The sequence below is a fragment of the Manis javanica genome, chromosome 6, assembly GCF_040802235.1.
Source record: "Manis javanica isolate MJ-LG chromosome 6, MJ_LKY, whole genome shotgun sequence".
NCBI classification, from domain to species: Eukaryota; Metazoa; Chordata; class Mammalia; order Pholidota; family Manidae; genus Manis; species Manis javanica.
In genome coordinates this window covers 108,991,143-109,011,422 of record NC_133161.1, presented here as the reverse complement: position 1 = coordinate 109,011,422, position 20,280 = coordinate 108,991,143, and the positions used below count along the sequence as shown (strand labels likewise).

General features: G+C 38.2%; 1 protein-coding gene across 28 annotated transcripts in view; it reads right to left on the bottom strand.

Moving 5' to 3' along the window:
* The window catches only part of URGCP (upregulator of cell proliferation), a 142,812-nt gene that overhangs the window by 5,951 nt on the left and 116,581 nt on the right, over nucleotides 1-20,280 (bottom strand). For 9 of the 28 annotated variants that reach the window (XM_073239236.1, XM_073239235.1, XM_073239241.1 and 6 more), the window contains 2 exons: nucleotides 10,170-10,220; nucleotides 9,940-9,978 (listed from right to left, as the gene is read on the bottom strand). In XM_073239236.1, the coding sequence (XP_073095337.1) occupies nucleotides 9,940-9,978; nucleotides 10,170-10,220 (90 nt within the window). Of the gene's footprint in view, nucleotides 1-9,939; nucleotides 9,979-10,169; nucleotides 10,221-19,120; nucleotides 20,000-20,280 lie in introns of all 28 variants that reach the window. The other 19 variants (XM_073239243.1, XM_073239240.1, XM_073239245.1 and 16 more) reach the window with 6 other exon arrangements.

Genomic DNA, 20,280 nt, shown 5'->3' with positions numbered 1-20,280 from the left:
CCAAGTGGGATTCATATCAGGGATGCGAGGATCGTACAACATTCAAAAATTCATCAACATCATCCACAACATAAACAAAAAGGACAAAAACCACATGATATCTCCATAGATGCTGAAAAAGCATTCAACAAAATTCAACATCCATTCATGACAAAAACTCTCAGCAAAATGGGTATAGAGGGCAAGTACCTCAACATAATAAAGACCATATACGATAAACCCACAGCCAACATCATACTTAACAGTGAGAAGCTGAAAGCTTTTCCTCTGAGATCGGGAACAAGACAGGGATACCCACTCTCCCCACTGTTATTTAACATAGTACTGGAGGTCCTAGCCACGGCAATTAGACAAAAGAAAGAAATACAAGGAAACCAGATTGGTAAAGAACAAGTCAAACTGTCAATATTTGCAGATGACATGATATTGTACATAAAAAACCGTAAAGACTCCAGTCCAAAACTACTACAACTGATATCGGAATTCAACAAAGTGGCTTTCCTATACACTAACAATGAACCAATAGAAAGAGAAATCAGGAAAACAATTCCATTCACAATAGCATCAAAAATAATAAAATACCTAGGAATAAACCTAACCAAAGAAGTGAAAGACCTATACCCTGAAAACTATAAGACACTCTTAAGAGAAGTTAAAGAGGACACTAACAAATGGAAACTCATCCCATGCTCTTGGCTAGAAAGAATTAATATCGCCAAAATGGCCTCTTGCCAAAGCAATATACAGATTTGATGCAATCCCTATCAAATTACCAACAACATTCTTCAATGAACTGGAACAAATAGTTCAAAAATTCATAGGGAAACTCCAAAGACCCCAAATAGCCAAAGCAATCCTGAGAAAGAAGAAAAAAGTGGCAGGATCTCACACCCCCAACTTCCAGCTCTACTAGAAAGCCATAGTAATCAAGACAATTTGGTACTGGCACAAGAACAGAGCCACAGACCAGTGGAACAGATTAGAGACTCCAGACATTAACCCAAACATATCTGGTCAATTAATATTCGATAAAGGAGCCATGGACATACAATGGCAAAATGACAGTCTCTTCAACAGATGGTGCTGGGAGAACTGGACAGCTACATGTAAGAGAATTAAACTGGACGATTGTCTAACCCCATACACAAAAGTAAATTCAAAATGGATCAAAGAGCTGAATGTAAGTCATGAAACCATAAAACTCTTAGGAAAAAACATAGGCAAAAATCTCTTGGATGTGAACATTAGTGACTTCTTCATGAACATATCACCCTGGGCAAGGAAAACAAAAGCCAAAATGAAGAAGTAGGACTATATCAAGCTGAAAAGCTTCTGTATAGCAAAGGACACCATCAATAGAACAAAAAGGTACCCTACAGTATGGGAGAATATTTTTGTAAATGACAGATCCGATAAAGGCTTGACATTCAAAATATATAAAGAGCTCACACACCTCAACAAACAAAAAGCAAATAATCCAATTAAAAAATGGGCAGAGGAGTGAACAGTTCTCCGAAGAAGAAATTCAGATGGCCAACAGACACATGAAAAGATCCTTCACATCGCTAGTTATCAGAGAAATGCAAATTAAAACCACAATGAGATATCACCTCAAACCAGTAAGGATGGCCACCATCCAAAAGACAAACAACAACAAATGTTGGCGAGGTTGCGGAGAAAGGGGAACTCTCCTACATTGCTGGTGGGAATTTAAATTAGTTCAACCATTGTGGAAAACAATATGGAGGTTCCTCAAAATGCTCAAAATAGACTTACCATTTGACCCAGGAATTCCACTTCTAGGAATTTACCCTAAGGATGCACCACTCCAGTTTGCAAAAGACAGATGCACCCCTATGTTTATCACAGCACTATTTACAATAGTCAAGAAATGGAAGCAACCTCAGTGTCCATCAGTAGATGAATGGATAAAGAAGATGTGGTACATATTCACAATGGAATATTATTCAGCTGTTAAGAAAGAAACAAACCCTACCATTTGCAACAACATGGATGGAGCTAGAGGGTATTATGCTCAGTGAAATAAGCCAAGCGGAGAAAAACAAATACCAAATGATTTCACTCATCTGTGGAGTATAAGAACAAAGGAAAAACTGAAGGAACAAAACAGCAGCAGAATCACAGAACCCAAGAATGGACTAACAGTTACCAAAGGGAAAGAGACTGGGGAGAATGGGAGGGTAGAAAGGGATAAGGGCAGGGAAGAAGAAAGGGGGTATTATGATTAGCATGTATAATGTGGGGGATGGGGGAAAGCGGAGGACTTTGCAACACAGAGAAGACAAGTAGTGATTCTACATCTTACTATGCTGATGGACAGTGATTGTAATGGGGTTTGTGGGGAGGGGACTTGGGGTAGGGGAGAGCCTAGTAAACATAAGGCTCTTTAAAAAAATAAAAATAATTTTAAAAAAGATAAAAATAATAAATTGAGGGGAGGGGCAGAGCCAAGATGGTGGCATGAGTAGAGCAGTGGAAATCTCCTCCCAAAACCATATATATTTTTGAAAATACAACAAATACAACTATTCCTAAAAGAGAGACCAGAAGACACAGGACAACAGCCAGACTACATCCACACCTGTGAGAACCCAGCACCTCACAAAGTGGTTAAGATACAAGCCGCGGCCGGGCGGGACCGGAGCACCCCTCACCCCAGCTCCCAGGAGGAGGAGAGGAGTCAGAGCAGGGAGGAGAGGGAGCCCAGGATTGCTAAACACCCAGCCCTAGCCATCTGCACCCAGAGCGCAGACACACAGTGCGTGGGGTGCTGGATACTAGGGAAAGAGTACAGTAAGACCTGTGAGCAGGTCCCCACACTCAGCGCCTCTGGGACAAAGAAAAGTGAGTGCTTTTTGAAAGTCTTAAAGGGACAGGGACCCCACGGCTGGACGGAAGCATCCCAGGACACTTAGCCCAGCAGCTGGGAATTCCAAGGAACTCCAGGCGCCTTAACCCCCTGGGCAGCAGTGCAGCTCAGAGGCCCCTCACAGCAATAAACAGCCTCCCACCTCTTTCCCCTCCGATGCGGCTCTGCCATATTGGAGCAGCAGACTGAGGCAGGCCACGCCCACAGCAACTACAGAGCTTAACTCCACAGCAGCCGGGCAAGAATCAGAGGCCCCATCTGCATGCAGCAACCCAACACAAGCCACTAGAGGTTGCTGTTCTCCCAGGAGAGGAAGGCCACAAACGAGCAAGAAGGGGCGTTCTCCCAGCTGACACACGCACCAGCTCTGCACAACTACCGCTATGACCATGAAAAGGCAGAAGAATTTGATACATACCAAAATCACAAAGTCAACCCCTGAGAAGGCGATAGACCTAACCAATCTTCCTGAAAAAGAATTCAAAATAAAGGTCATAACCATGCTGACGGAGCTGCAGAGAAATATGCAAGAGCTAAGAGATGACATCTGGAGGGAGATTACAGAAATGAAACAATGTCTGGAAGGATTTATAAGCAGAATGGATACAATGCAAGAGGCCATTGATGGAATAGAAACCAGAGAACAGGAATGCATAGAAGCTGATGCAGAGAGAGATAAAAGGATCTCAAGGAATGAAATAATATTAAGAGAACTGTATGACCAATCCAAAAGGAAAAATATCCGCATATAGGGGTACCAGAAGAAGAAGAGAGAGAAAAAGGGATAGAAAGTGTCTTTGAAGAAATAATGCCTGAAAACTTCCCCAAACTAGGGGAGGAAATAATTGATCAGACCACAGAAGTACACAGAACTCCCAACAGAAGGGACCCAAGGAGGACAACACCAAGACACATAATAATTAAAATGGCAAAGATCAAGGATAAGGAAAGAGTTTTAAAGGCAGCTAGAGGGAGGAAAAAGGTCACCTACAAAGGAAAACCCATCAGGCTATCATCAGACTTCTCAACAGAAACATTACAGGCCAGAAGAGAATGGCATGATATATTTAATGCAATGAAACAGAAGAGCCTTGAACCAAGAATACTGTATCCAGCACGATTATCATTTAAATATGAAGGAGGGATTAAACAACTCCCAGACAAGCAAAAGTTGAGGGAATCTTTCTCCCACAAACCACCTCTACAGGGTATTTTAGAGGAATTGCTCTAGATGGGAGCACTCCTAAGACTAAATAGATGTCACCAGAGTAAATAAAATCAAAGCAAAGAAAGCAGACCAACCAAATACTAACTAAAGGCAAAAAATAAAATCAACTACCCATAAAAGCAGTTAAAGGAAACACAAAAGAGCACAGAATAAAACAACCAACATATAAAGAATGGAGGGGGGGGAATAAGAAGGGAGAGAAATAAAGAATCACCGGACAGTGTTTATAACATCTCAATAAGCGAGCTAAGTTAGACAGCAAGATACTAAAGAAGCTAACCTTGAACCTTTGGCAACCACGAATCTAAAGCCTGCAATGGCAATAAGTACATATCTTTCAATAATCACCCTAAATGTAAATGGACTGAATGCACCAATCAAAAGACACAGAGTAACAGAATGGATAAAAAAGCAAGACCCACCTATACGCTGCTTACAAGAAACTCACCTAAAACCCAAAGACATGCACAGACTAAAAGTCAAGGGATGGAAAAAGATATTTCATACAAACAACAGGGAGAAAAAAGCAGGTGTTGCAGGACTAGTATCAGACAAAATAGACTTCAAAACAAAGAAAGTAATAAGAGATAAAGAAGGACATTACATAATGATAAAGGGCTCAGCCCAACAAGAGGATATAACCATTCTAAATATATATGCACCCAACACAGGAGCACCAGCATATGTGAAACAAATACTAACAGAACTAAAGGAGGAAATAGAATGCAATGCATTCATTTTAGGAGGCTTCAACACACCATTCACTGCAAAGGACAGATCCACCGGAGAGAAAATAAGTAAAGACACGGAGACACTGAACAACACACTAGAACAGATGGACCTAATAGACATCTACATAACTCTACATCCAAAAGCAACAGGATACACATTCTTCTCAAGTGCACATGGAACATTCTCCAGAATAGACCACATACTAGGCCATAAAAAGAGCCTCACTAAATTCAAAAAGATTGAAATTCTACCAAACAACTTTTCAGACCACAGAGGTATAAAACTAGAACTAAATTGTACAAAGAAAACAAAAAAGTCTCCCAAACACATGGAGGCTTAAAAACATGCTCCTAAATAATCAATGGATCAATGACCAAATTAAAATAGAGATCAAGCAATATATGGAAACAAATGACAACAACACCACAAAGCCCCAACTTCTGTGGGACGCAGCGAAAGCAGTCTTAAGAGGAAAGTATATAGCAATCCAGGCATATTTAAAGAAGGAAGAACAATCCCAAATGAACACTCTAATGTCACAATAATCGAAATTGGAAAAAGAAGAACAAATGAGGCCTAAAGTCAACAGAAGGAGGAACATAATAAAGATCAGAGAATAAATAAAATTGAGAAGAATAAAACAACAGAGAAAATCAATGAAACCAAGAGCTGATTCTTTGAGAAAATAAACAAACTAGATAAGCCTCTAGCCAGACTTAATAAGAAAAAAAGAGAATCAACACACACATCAACAGAATCAGAAATGAAAAAGGAAAAATCATGACAGACTCCACAGAAATACAAAGAATTATTAGAGACTACTATGAAAATCTATATGCTAACAAGCTGGAAAACCTAGAAGAAATAGACAACCTCTTAGAAAAATATAACCTTCCAAGACTGACCAAGGAAGAAACACAAAATTTAAACAAACCAATTATGAGCAAAGAAATTGAAGTGGTAATCAAAAAACTACCCAAGAACAAAACCCCCAGACCAGATGGATTTACCTCAGAATTTTATCAGACATACAGAGAAGACATAATACCCATTCTCCTTAAAGTTTTCCAAAAAATAGAAGAGGAGGGAATACTCCAAAACTCATTCTATGAAGCCAACATCATCCTAATACCAAAACCAGGCAAAGACCCCAAAAAAAAGAAAATTACAGACCAATATCCCTGATGAACGTAGACGCAAAAGTACTCAACAAAATATTAGCAAACCAAATTCAAAAATATATCAAAAGAATCATACACCACGACCAAGTGGGACTCATTCGAGGGATGCAAGAATGGTACGACATTTGAAAACCCATCAAGATCATCTACCACATGAACAAAAAGGACAAAAACCACATGATCATCTCCATAGATGCTGAAAAAGCATTCGACAAAATTCAACGTCCATTCATGACAAAAACTCTCAACAAAATGGGCATAGAGGGCAAGTACCTCAACATAATAAAGGCCATATATGATAAACCCACAGCTAACATCATACTGAACAGCGAGAGGCTGAAAGCTTTTCCTCTGAGATCAGGAACAAGACAGGGATGCCCACTCTCCCCACTGTTATTCAACATGGTACTGGAGGTCCTAGGCACAGCAATCAGAAAAAACAAAGAAATACAAGGAATCCAGATTGGTAAAGAACACGTCAAACTGTCACTATTTGCAGATGACATATTGTACATAAAAAACCCTAAAGGCTCCATTGCAAAACTACTAGAACTAATAGGGGAATTTAGCAAAGTTGCAGGATACAAAATTAGCACACAGAAATCTGTAGCTTTCCTATACATTAACAATGAACTAATAGAAAGAGAAATCAGGAAAACAATTCCATCATAATAGCATCAAAAAGAATAAAATACCTAGGAATAAACCTAACCAAGGAAGTGAAAGACCTATACCCTGAAAACTACAAGACACTTTTAAGAGAAATTAAAGAGGCCACTAACAAATGGAAACTCATCCCATGCTTCTGGCTAGGAAGAATTAGTATTGTCAAAATGGCCATCATGCCCAAAGCAATATACAGATTCGATGCAATCCCTATCAAATTACCAACAGCATTCTTCAATGAACTGGAACAAATAGTTCAAAAATTCATATGGAACCATCAAAGACCCCGAATAGCCAAAGCAATCCTGAGAAAGAAGAATAAAGTTGGGGGATCTCGCTCCCCAACTTCAAGCTCTACTACAAAGCCACAGTAATCAAGACAATTTGGTACTGGCAAAAGAACAGAGCCACAGACCAGTGGAACAGATTAGAGACTCCAGACATTAACCCAAACATATATGGCCAATTAATATACGATAAAGGAGCCATGGACATACAATGGGGAAATGACAGTCTCTTCAACAGATGGTACTGGCAAAACTGGACAGCTACATGTAAGAGAATGAAACTGGATCACTGTCTAACCCCATACACAAAAGTAAACTCCAAATGGATCAAAGACCTGAATGTAAGTCATGAAACCACAAAACTCTTAGAAAAAAAACATAGGCAAAAATCTCTTGGACATAAACTTGAGTGACTTCTTCACAAACATACCTCCCCGGGCAAGGAAAACAAAAGCAAAAATGAACAAGTGGTGTTCACCATGTAAGAACTTGTTCATTATGCTTGAGAAGATTGGAGACTGTTGAGAATTCGGCTTGGGGTTGATTAATGTTTGTGCATTGAGTCCCCTATACCGCATTTTATTGTTGTTAACCATTTGATCAATAAATATGAGAGATGCCCTCTCAAAAAAAAAAAATGAACAAGTGGGACTACATCAAGCTGAAAAGCTTCTGTACAGCAAAGGACACCATCAATAGAACAAAAAGGTACCCTACAGTATGGGAGAATATTTTTGTAAATGACAGATCCGATAAAGGCTTGACATCCAAAATATATATTAAGAGCTCACACACCTCAACAAACAAAAAGCAAATAATCCAATTAAAAATGGGCAGAGGAGCTGAGCAGTTCTCCAAAGAAGAAATTCAGATGGCCAACAGACACATGAAAAGATGCTCCACATTGCTAATCCTCAGAGAAATGCAAAGTAAAACCACGAGATATCACCTCACACCAGTAAGGATGGCTACCATCCAAAAGATAAACAACAACGAATGTTGGCAAGGTTGTGGAAAAAGGGGAACCCTCCTACACTGCTGGTGGGAATGTAAATTAGTTCAACCATTGTGGAAAGCAGTATGGAGGTTCCTCAAAATGCTCAAAATAGACATACCATTTGACCCAGGAATTCCACTTCTAGGAATTTACCCTAAGAATGCAGCAGCCCCGTTTGAAAAAGACAGATGCACCCCTATGTTTATCACAGCACTATTTACAATAGCCAAGAAATGGAAGCAACCTAAGTGTCCATCAGTAGATGAATGGATAAAGAAGTGGTACATCTACACAATGGAATATTTAGCCATAAGAAGAAAACAAATCCTACCATTTGCAACAACATGGATGGAGCTAGAGGGTATTATGCTCAGTGAAATTAGCCAAGCGGAGAAAAACAAATACCAAATGATTTCACTCATATGTGGAGTATAAGAACAAAGAAAAACTGAAGGAACAAAACAGCAGCAGAATCACAGAACCCAAGAATGGACTAACAGTTACCAAAGGAAAGGCAGTGGGGATGATGGGTGGGAAGGGAGGGATAAGGGTGGGGAAGAAGAAAGGGGGTATTACTATTAGCATGCATAATGTGGGGGGGTGGAATGGGGATGGCTGTGCAACACAGAGAAGACTAGTGATTCTACAACATCTTACTACGCTGATGAACAGTGACTGTAATGGGGTTTGTGGGGGGGGACTTGGTGAAGGGGGGACCCTAGTAAACATAATGTTCTTCATGTAATTGTAGATTAATGATAAAAATAATAATAATAAATAAATAAATCAGGGTATTTTTAAAGGGAATAGAGTCATTACTAGATATAGAGTGACTGAAATTATAGCTAAACAACCATCTTGCAAATCTGAAGCTAATAATAAGGTTTTTAATTCTTACTGTATTAAAATATTTGTAGCATTTACCCTAAGTCTGCACTTACTTGTTCAGATCTTCAAATATCACTCAATACAACATGAATTCTTACAGGCACTAGATGCTCTGAACAATAATGCCCCCTTCCAAAAGTCTTATCCACTAACCCTGTTTGGGCCATGGCATCTTACCGATTTTTGCAATGTACATAATTAATATGCTTTAAATATTAAATTTAAAAAATCAATAAATACAAATCCTGCTGAACTCCAGCTTCTTCTCCAGGCCTTTCTCAGAGAGAAGACATATCTTTGATGGTGATGTAAACCAAAGAGAAGCACAAGCCACCAACCCTCTTGTTTCCCCAGAAGGCACCCATGGTGGGTCCAGAACTGCTCCTGGGTGATGAGCAGCATTCACAGCACTGGAACAGCTCAATCCCCTGGGGGTCTACTTGCTCCCTAACATCTCTCTTTGGAAACCCCACCTTCCACAGGCTCAGAGGGCTGCTCCAGATGGCACAGGGGCTGGTGAACTTGTTGCCCAAACAAAGGGATTGCATGGTGAGAGGCACTGCAGAAGTCCTTTATGGGTGTGACTCAGGTTCCTGAGTTTTGCCCGAATAAGACCAACAACATTACTTTTGTTACTCAGAACCACAACAAATGTTTTTATTTTTTAAGTAACAAGGGAAGGAAGTGTGATGGGTAAGACAGAACAAAACTGAGTGCAGTTACATGTGCACTCATGCCCCCCAGGACCCTTGGCAGTCTGTAAAGTGCACCCCACTAGGACAGACAAATGGCGCCCACCCCTGGCTATGCTTAAGAGTCACTTTGGGAACTTATTAAAAATGAGGTTCCAAGGCTTCACCTCCAAACAGGCAACCTCACTGTTACTCTATACGGTACCAGCTCCTTAAGCATTTGCCTTTCACCAGGATTCCTTAGGGCACATCAGGGTCACGGACTGCAGGTGACCCTGATGCAGTCAGATGTGGGGACCACCAGCCTAAATGACGCCCTCCTTTAATAGGACAGGAAAAGAAGCTAGCACAAAGAAGAAACAGAAAGAAAATGCATACCTGTTGGAAAGTCACTGTCCTGAGCCTCATTCGTACCATCTAAAAAGGCAAGGGAAGAGGAAGTGTCAGTCACATCAGGTTCCTTAGCTGAACACAAATTGATTTATGCTCAGCTAGACATCCTCTCTCTTTCTAAGACAGGAACTTCTCCTAATTACTTAAAAACAGAAAACCCCGGTTCTTTTTCACTTCACCCATTCCCTGTCTCTCTCCCAATCTTGTAGTTCTACCTCCATAATGAAACTCGCAGTCATCTCCTTCCATTTCTCTCCATTCCAAATCTGGAAGAAAAAAACCACACATTTAGTTTCATCAGCAAGTTAGAACCTTTGTACCAAAAGTGCAAATGAGGATACGTGGCTGATGTTCATTTTTACTGCTATTATGGGCTCCGGTTCTTCCTAAAGAAATTTCATTTTTTCCAACCCCAAATAAGATACAAAGTGGCAACAGCTACACACAAGAGAGTGGTTTGCTCTAGGATATATACCTTATAAAATTCACTAAATTTTATGAAAATAAAATACAAATAACTTCCTGAAACTTACATAGATTAATCCTTGATTTTAGGAACTATTTAAAACATAAGTTGACATAAACTCCTTGGCTCCATTTCAATATTACTTCCTACAAGCATCATTCTTTTTTTTTAATTAAGGTATCAATGATACACACTCTTATGAAGGTTTCACAAGAAAAACAATGTGGTTATTACATTCACCCTTATTATCAAGTCCCTCCCCATACCCCATTACAAGCATCATTCTTATTCTGTCATAAGGCATTTTCATAATCACTTAAAATGATGCATATGTATAGGGGGAGGGCACAGAGTGGGGAACATGACTTATAAGTAAACTGTTACTTGTTCAAAGTCACTAATGTCATATATCCATCAACATTTATATTGTATTATAGATTATAAGTATAGTATTTAACTTAGTATATTGGGGAAAAGGACTTAGAACACTTTGGATTTGCTTGCAAATGTGGCATGGTTACAGCAAGACTTCAATGTACATGTTTTTATTGTTCTGACTTTGAACCATGTAAAAGTGTCACTTACCCAAAATGATGTTATTAAAAGCTTATGAACCAAGAAAATATTATATCTTCAGATTTATTAATTTTCTCATAATATGCATTTAATTAGGTAGAAAAACATGACATTTCAGTCTTCTTTGCTGAAGTCTCTGGTAGACAGACATGAAGAGTAGGAAAGAGAAAAAGAAGAGCAAGGAGAGGAGGGCTGGAAGAGGAGAGCGGAAGATTCGCATAGACCCGACTGCAGCGTGGAGCAGACATTGCCTTGTTCAATGTGGAGGAAAGACATGAGGAGAATTTAAGGAATCCGAAATGCCACAGAAGATATAATGGTGAAAGAAGAGAACAGGAAAACTAGAGGCGCCCAAGATGGAGCTGAGGTGGCTCCAAGAGGAGTTTTGAGCTGGAATCAAGGAGTGAACTTCAGACCCAGAGAAGACAGGGCCCTGCTTGGTCAGGAATGGGAGATGGCTCTGACTTGGACTGGAAAGATAACAGGCGAATAATGGCAAGGATGCACAAAGTGGCCCAAGAGTTGGGGTGCCCGACTGAAAACCACTGAGGGAGGGGTGGACATTGGTCAGTGGCAGGCTGTGGAAGAGACAGAAGAGGAGGCAAGGCTTCAGGCAAAGACACAAGTCAGTGGCAAATACAGTGGTGCCAAAAGGGGACCCAGGTAGGCCAAGGTCTCCATTATATCTTCTGTTGGACAGGAACTGGTTAGGATGGGACCCAAGTGGGAGCACAGGCTCAGGTGGCACACTTGGAGTGTTGGCCAGGCCCTACCCCCGAACTGAACTCTAAACAAGAAAACTAGATATCCCCACCCATAAAACTGAATGATTTTCCCCAGTTATTACAGTACCCAGTACTTGATAGAAATTTTTTTGGAATACCTGTTACTGGGCAGCAAATGGGACATTTAAGACACCAGTTGACACCCTGGTGCTACTAGTGTTAAGAATGAGCTGTGGATACCTACATGCAAAAGGATGAAGTTGAATTTCTATACCACACCTTATATAAAAGTTATATAATTCCAACTGTATCAAAGACCTAAATATAAGAGCTAAAACCATAAAACTTTAGGAAGTTGGATTTGGCAATGGTTTGTGAAGTATGACACCAAAAAGCTCGGGTAACACGACAAAAAACCTGGACTACATCAAAATTAAAAATTTTTGTGCATTAAAGAACATCATTAAGAAAGTAGAAGACAATCTACAGAATGGGAAAAATATGTGCAAATTATATGTGATGAGGGTCTAGTATCTATAGGATAAACAACTCTTACAACATAATAACAAAGAAGACAAACAACCCAATTTTAAAAATGGGCAAAGAACTTGAATAGACATTTCTCCAAAAACAGTAGACAAGTGGCCACCAGCACATGAAATGATGTTCAGCATCATTAGTCACAAGGAAAATGTGCACCAACACCACAGAGAGACACATCATACCTGCAAGGATGGCAATTAAAAAACACAGTGGAAAATAAGAAGTGTTGGCAAGGATGGGGAAAAATTGGAACTGTCATATCCTTCTGGTAGGACTGTAAATAGTATAGTTGCTGTACAGAACAGTCTGGCTATTGCTCAAAAAGTTAAACATAGGATTACCATTTGACTCAGCAATTCTACCCCTAGGTGAATATCCAGAAGACTTGAAAACAGGGACCCAAGCCAGCACATATACAGCACTATTCACAATGCTGAAACATAGGAACAACCTGAATGTCCACCCACAGATAAATGAATAAAGAAAATGTAGTGTGTACCCATACAAGGGAATATTATTCAGCCTAAAAAGGAACACCATGGATGACCCCAACATGTTAAGCTAAGTAAAAGCAAATAAACACAAAAGGGCACATATTGGTTTCCATTTATAGGAAACATACAGAATAGGTAAAAAGAGACTGTATTTAGATTGTTACTCTAGGGGTTGGCAAGAGGGAGGGATGACAAACTACTTAATGGGTACAGAATTTTTCTTAGAGTGATGCAAACATTTCAACTAAATAGATAAGAAGTGGTGGTTGGCAATTTTGTGAATAAACTAAATGCCACAGAATTGTTCACTTTAAAATTTTTTTCCCTGGTGTTTTTTCCCTTTCTTTTATTGCCCTAAAATACATATAAAATTTACTATCTTAACCATTTTTAAGAATAGAGTTGGTATTAAATAAATTCACATTGCTGTATAGCCATCACCACAATCCATCCATATAATTCTTTTCATCTTGTAAAGATAGAACTCTATGTGTATTAAAGAATGACTCAGTTCCCCTCCCCCAGCCCCTGGCACCCACCATTTTGCTTTCTGTCTCTCTAACTTTGACTACTCTAAGTACCTCAATGTAAATGGATTTGTACAGTAAACTTGTCTCAGTGTGAATGGCTTCTTTTACTTAGCATAATGTTTTCAAGGTTCATTCATGCTATAGTACATTGCAGAATTTCCTCCCTTTTAAAAGGCTGAATAATACTCCACTGTATAGAACAGACCACATTTCGGTAGTCTATTCATCAGTTGATGGACATGTGGGTTGCTTCCATGTGTAGCTATTGTGAATAATGCTGCTATGAGCACAGGTATATACATTTCTCTTCAAGACCTTGCTTTCAATTCTTTTAGATATATACCCAGAAATGAATTACTGGGTCATAATTCAATTTTTAATTTTTTGAGGAACCTCCCTATGGCTTTCCATAGTGGCTGCACCATTTTACATTCCCACCAACAGTGCACGAGGGTTGCAGTTTCTCCACATCCTCACCAATACTTGCTCTTTCCCGATTTTTTGATAGTAGACATCCTAATGGGTGTGAAGTGGTATCTCATTATAGTTTTGACTTGTACTTCCCTAATGAGTAATGGTGTTGACTGTCCAGTCTTTGGAGAAACATCTACTCAAGTCCTTTGCCCATTTTAGAATTGGGTTGTTTGAGTTTTTGTTGTTGAGTTTTCAGGATTCTCTATATATTCTGATCAATCCCTTATCAGATATATGGTTTGCAAGTATTTTATCCCTTTCTGTGAGTTCCATTTATTTACACTTTGTGGAGAGCATCTTTTGATGTACAAATTTTTTAATTTTCATGCAGTCCGATTTGCCTGTATTTTCTCTTGTTGCCTGTGTCTTGCTGTCATATCCACGATCACTGCCAGATTCAAATTCACTGGAAGCATTTGTCCAGTGTTTTCTTCCAAGGGACCCACTTCATTCTGTAACATGTGAACATCCATTTTTCCCAGCACCACTTGTTGAAAAGCCTATCCTCTACCCACTGAATGCTCTTGGCACCCTTGTCAAAAATCATCTTATTGTATATGTTAAGGTTTATTTCTGGGCTGACTATTCTAGTCCATTGGTCTATGTGTCTCTCTTTATGCCAATACCACACTGTTTTGATTACTGTAGCTTTGTACTAGGTTTTAAAATCAGGAAGTATGAGTCCTCCAGTTCTGTTCTTTTTTTTCAAAACCCTATTCACTGTCCCTTGAGATTTCATTTAAGTTTAGGATGGGTCTTTCTATTTCTGCAAAAAGTACCATTGGGTTTTGATAGGGTTTGTAACGAATCTGTAGATCAGTTTGGGTAATATCAACATTTTAATAGTATTAAGTCTTCTAATTCATGAACATGGGATATGTTTCCATTTATTCATGTCTTCCTTAATTTCTGAAGCAATGTTTTATACAAATCTTGGCCTCCTTGGTAAAGTTAATTCCTAAATTACCCTTTTTGATGTTATTAAAAATGAAACTGTTTTAGTAAATTCCTTTTCAGGTTATTCAGTGTTAGCATAAAGAAATCCAACTGGCTAGAGGGCATTATGCTCAGTGAAATAAGGAAGGAATAAAACAGCAGCAGACTCACAGTCTCCAAGAAGGGACTAGCAGTTACCAAAGGAGAGGGGTTTGGAAGGGTGGGTGGGGAGGGAGGGAGAAGGGGATTGTGGAGTATGATGATTGGTGCACATGGTGTGCGGGGGGTCACAGGGAAGACAGTGTAGCTCAGAGAAGACAAATATGGGCTTTGTGGCATCTTACTACACCGATGGACAGTGACTACAATGGAGTATGGGGGGGACTCGATAATAAGGGTGAATGTAGTAACCACATTGTTTTTCTTGTGAAACCTTCGTAAGAGTATATATATCAATGATACATTAATAAAAAAAGAAAATAAAGAGATGGACACATGAAAAAAAAGAAAGAAATCCAACACAAATTCTTTTGTATGTTGGCTTTGTATCCTGCTATTTCACTGAATTGATTCATTAGTTCTAACAGCTTTTTTGTGGAACATTTAGGATTTTTTATATATAAGGTCATGTAATCTGCAAACAGATAATTATACTTCTTCCTTTCCGATTTTGATGTTTTTTATTTCTTCTTCTTGTCTAGCACTTCCAGCATTATGTTGAATAAAAGTGGTGAAAATTGGCATCCTTGCCTTCTTCCTGATCTTAGAGGAATAGCTTTCAGTCTTTTACCAGGAAATACTATGTTTACTATGGGTTAGTGACATAAGGTTTTCATTATGTGGAGGTAGTTTCCATCTATTCCTATTCTGAAGAGTGTTTTTATCATGAAAAGGTATTCAATTTTGTCAAATGCCTTTTCTGCATCAATTGAGATGGTCATGTGTTTTCTTCCCTTTTGTTGATGTGGTGTATTACACTGATCAATTCTGATGTGTTGTATCATCACTGCATTCCAGAAATAAGTCTCACTTGGTCATGATGTATCATCCTTTTAATATGTCACTGAATTCTGTTTGCTGAGGTTCTGTTGAGGATTTCCATATTAATGTTCATAATGTATATTCATTTGTAGTTTTCTTTTTTTGTAGCATCCATGGCTTTGGTTTCAAAATTATGCTTGGCCTCAAGAATGAGTTAGGAAGTTTTCCTTCCTCTTCAACGTTTTGGAATAGTTTTGAGTAGTTCTTTAAATGTTTGGTAGAATTCACCAGTGACACCATCAGGACCAGAGATTTTCTCAGCTGGGAGATTTTTTTATTATTGATTCAATCTCCTTAATAGTTATAGGTCTATTCAGCTTGTCCATGTCTTCATAATTTAGTCTTGGTATGTTTTGTGTTTCTAGGAATTTGTCCATTTCATCTAGGTTATCCAGTTTTTTGGCATGCAATTTTTTGTGTAGTGTTCTCTTGCAATCCTTTTTATTTCTGTAGAATTGGTAGTAAATGTCCCCACACTCACTTCAGATTTTAGTGATACAGTCTGTTTTTCTTAGTCCATCTAGCTAAAGGCTTGTCAATTTTTTTGGATTTTCTTGAAGAACCAATTTTGGTTTCATTGATGTTCTCTATTTTTTCTGTTCTCCTTTTCATTGATCCCTGCTCATATCTTTCTTATTTCCTTCTTTCTGCTTGCTTTGCATTTAGTTTGTTCTTCTTTTCCTAGTTCCTTAAGTTGTAAAATTAGATCATTGATTTATTTCTTTTTTTAATGTAAACCTTTATAGCTATAAATTTCCTTCTTTGCACTGCTTTTACTGCATCCCATATTTCTGGTACATTGTGTTTTCACTTTCATTTCATCTTGAAGTATTTTCTAACTTCATTATGATATCTTCTTTGATCCACTCGTTATTTAAAGGTGTGCTGTTTGCTGTCTACAATTTTTTTAATTTTTCAGTTTCCTTTATGTTATTGATTTTTAACTCTATCCTGTTGTAGCTAGAGAAAATACTTTGTTATCTATCTTTTTAAATCTGTTGAGACTTAGTTTATGATCCTACATGTACCTATCCTGGGAAATGTCCCATGTGCACTTGACTATATCTGTTATTATTGGATGAAGTGTTCTCTATGCCTATGAGATCTAGTTGGTTTATTGTGTTGTTTACATCCCCTATTTCCACAATTATCTTCTGTTTGTTCTATCCATTATTATGAGTGGGGTATTGAAGTCTCCAGCTATTATTACAGTACTGCCTATTTCTCCTTGTCAGTTTTTGCTTCAAATATCTTGATAGTATGTCATTAGGTATGTAAACATTTATAATTATTGTATCTTCTTTCTGTAGTGAGCCTTCTACTAAAATATAATGTCCTTTGTCTCTTGTAACTTTTATTTAATTTAGACCCTACTTTGTCCAATATTAGTACAGCCATCCCTACTCCCCATTGATTACTATTTGCATGGAGTATCTTTATCCATGTCTTTGGATCTCAAGTGAGTCTCCTGTAGACAGCATATAGTTGGATCATGTGTTTTTACCCATTATGCCAATCTCTGCCTTTTGATTGGAGAGGTTAGTCCATTTACACTTAAGTAATCACTGATAAGGAAGCACTTCTCTCACTGTGCTGTTTTCTATATGCCCTACAGTTTTTTGTCCCTCATTTCCTGGATTCCTGTCTACTTTTGTGTTTGATTTTTTTTTTTTGGTTGTTAAATGTTTAATTTCCCTTTATAACTCTTTTCTTTGTGGTTACCATGGGGATTACACTTAACATCCTAAAATTATAACATTCTCTTTGGATTTACAGCAACTAAACTTCAACAGCATACAAAAATTTGGCTCGTTTCCACTCTGTCCCCACCCTTTTGGTTGTTGGTATCACAAAATCACATCTTTAAACATTGTGTGCCCAAAAACATAAATAATTCTTAAATGCATTATTCTCTGAAGTTATGTAGAAAACAAGATTTGGAGCTATACCCAAAGTTATTGTAATACTAGCCAATACATTAGTAATTGTTTTTTTCTTTAAACATATTAGTCTCTTAAATCATAAAGAAAACAAAAAGTACAGTTACAAACTATTACAACAATGCTAGCTATTTTAATTGCCCATGTATTTACCTCTATTGAGATCTTTATTTCTCCATATGGATTCATATTACTGTTTAGTGCCCTTTCTTTTCAACTACAGGACTTGAGCATTTTACCTAGAACATTTCTTTCAGGGCAGGTCTAGTGGTCACAAATTCCCTCACTTTGTTTACCTGGGAATGTCTTCATTTCTCCCTCTTTTAAATGGATTTGCTGGATATTAGATTCATAGTTCAGTTTTTTCCTTCTAGTCTTCTAAACATATCTGTCTTCTAGCCTCCGAAGCTTCTGATGACAAATCTGCATATAATCTCTTTGAGGATCATTTGTCTGTGATGATTTGCTGCTCTCTTGATGCTTTCATGAATCATTCATTGCCTTTTGAAAATTTGATTATAATGTGTCTTGGTGTTGGTCTCTTTGAAGTCATATTACCAGGAGCTGTTGAGCTTCTTGGATGTTTGTATTCATGTCTTTCTTCAAATTTGCGATGTTTTCAGCCACTATTTCTTCAAATATTCTTTCTGCCCTTTCTCTCTTCTCCTTCTGGAATTCCCATAAGGCATACCTTGGTCCTTTTTATGGTGTTCCATATGTCTCCAAGGATCTGTTTGTTTTTTTTCTTTTTCTGTTCCACAGCATTGATCACTTCCATTGTCCTATCATTAAGTTCACTGATTCTTCTGCCTGCTTAAATCTGCCTTTGAATCCCAGTAGTGAATTTTTTCATTTCAATTATTATACTGTTCAGTTTCAGAATTTCATTTTGGTTTCTTTTTAGGTTTTCTCTCTCTTAATTTGTATTTCCCTTTTGTTCAGACATCATTTCTTGACTTTCTCCATATCTTCCTTTAGTTCTTTAAGCATCTTAGGACTGTTGTTTTAAAGTTTCTGTCTAATATACCTGCTATCAAATCTTTTCAGGGATTTTACTGAGTTATATTTTCTTTTGAATGGTCCACACTTTCCCATTTCTTTGTATGCTTGTGATTTTTTTTGTTGAACACCCGACATTTGAATCTAATAATGTGATAATGCTGGAAATCAGATTCTCCCTGATTTGCCAGGGTTTGCTGTTCTTTGTTTCTTGATTTTTGTAGGCTCTTTCTAAGCTGAGAATCAGCCTGAAGTGTAAGCTTTAGGTCTTCTCAGGTCTCTTCTGAGCTTCTCTTTGGGCATGCACAGTCACTTTCTAATTTTCCCTGTATTTATAGTTATTTTTGAATGCCCTAGCCTTTAATGTCTGGTTCTCAAAAGGAGAAAATGTAAAAACCGAGGTGAGGGAAGGGGCTTACAACAGTCAAGGAGAGCAGCCTACCTCTTTGTCTGCACCTCTGCGAGAAGAAGCAGCAATCAGCAATCAGTGCAGAGATCTCAGATATTTTGAAGGCAGGGTTCTTCTTTCCCACTCTAGTTCCTGCAAAGCTGTATGCAAGCTACTCCAGGATCATGTCTACAACTGCCTGCCACTTGGCTGGGAGTCAGAGATGGGAGCTGCTACTGTGCTATAAGCTGAAACTGACCAAAATTAACTACAATTTACCCTCCAAGGCTTCCCCTGTAAGCCTTCAAGAGACTCCAGAATTCCCAAATAGTTACAACAGACAGATTCTGCCAGTACAATTGTTGTCCAGGTTGAGAGACAGAATCCAAGTGCTCCTGTTCTGCCTTCTTCCCAGAATCCTATTAAATGGCTTTAAAATTTTTCTTTAAAAGAATGAGCTGAAAAGTAATTAGAGTTCTCAGACTTGAAATAAGGTAAATTCTAAGGGACGACTACATAAAGCACTAACTAGGCAAAACTAATCTATGCTTTCAGAAGTTGGTAGAGTAGTTGGCCCTGGCAGAGAAGGAGTGGGAAATGATTAGAGTGGCGGACTTCTGGGGAGATGGTTTCACTTAGCTTCTTCATCTAGATGCTGGTTAACTTAGGTCACTTCATGTCTGAAAATCTATCAAGGTATATACTTGTCAAATGGGCACTTTTCCATACATATATTATACTTCAATACAACTTTTAAAAAAATACTACAGTTTGAGGAGTTTGCATTAAGTCTTAAAATGAAACACATGCTGAAGAGAAATTCACTTATTGCAAGAAGAAAAATTTTAAATATATTTATGGGAGGCTTATTCACTGAAGAGATAATAGAAATGGAACTTTTGGGAAGGACCAGTGTCGCTGAGCCTCAGTTTCCTTAAATGAAACAAAGGATCATTAATAACTAATGAGATTCCTGTAAAAACTGAGTAAGACAACCTAGTTCACAATAGGTATCTAATAAGGTAATTCATTTTCCTCAGCCACTCCCATTTTCTTTCCTGTTCATCTAGAGCAATATGCTCCACTGGAACTTCTCATGAGAAGAAAATATTCCAAATCGGCACCTCCGACATGCAGTCCCTAACCTCTTGGCTACTGAGCACTTGAAATATGGCTTCTGTAACCAATGAACTGAACTTTTAATTTTGTTGAAT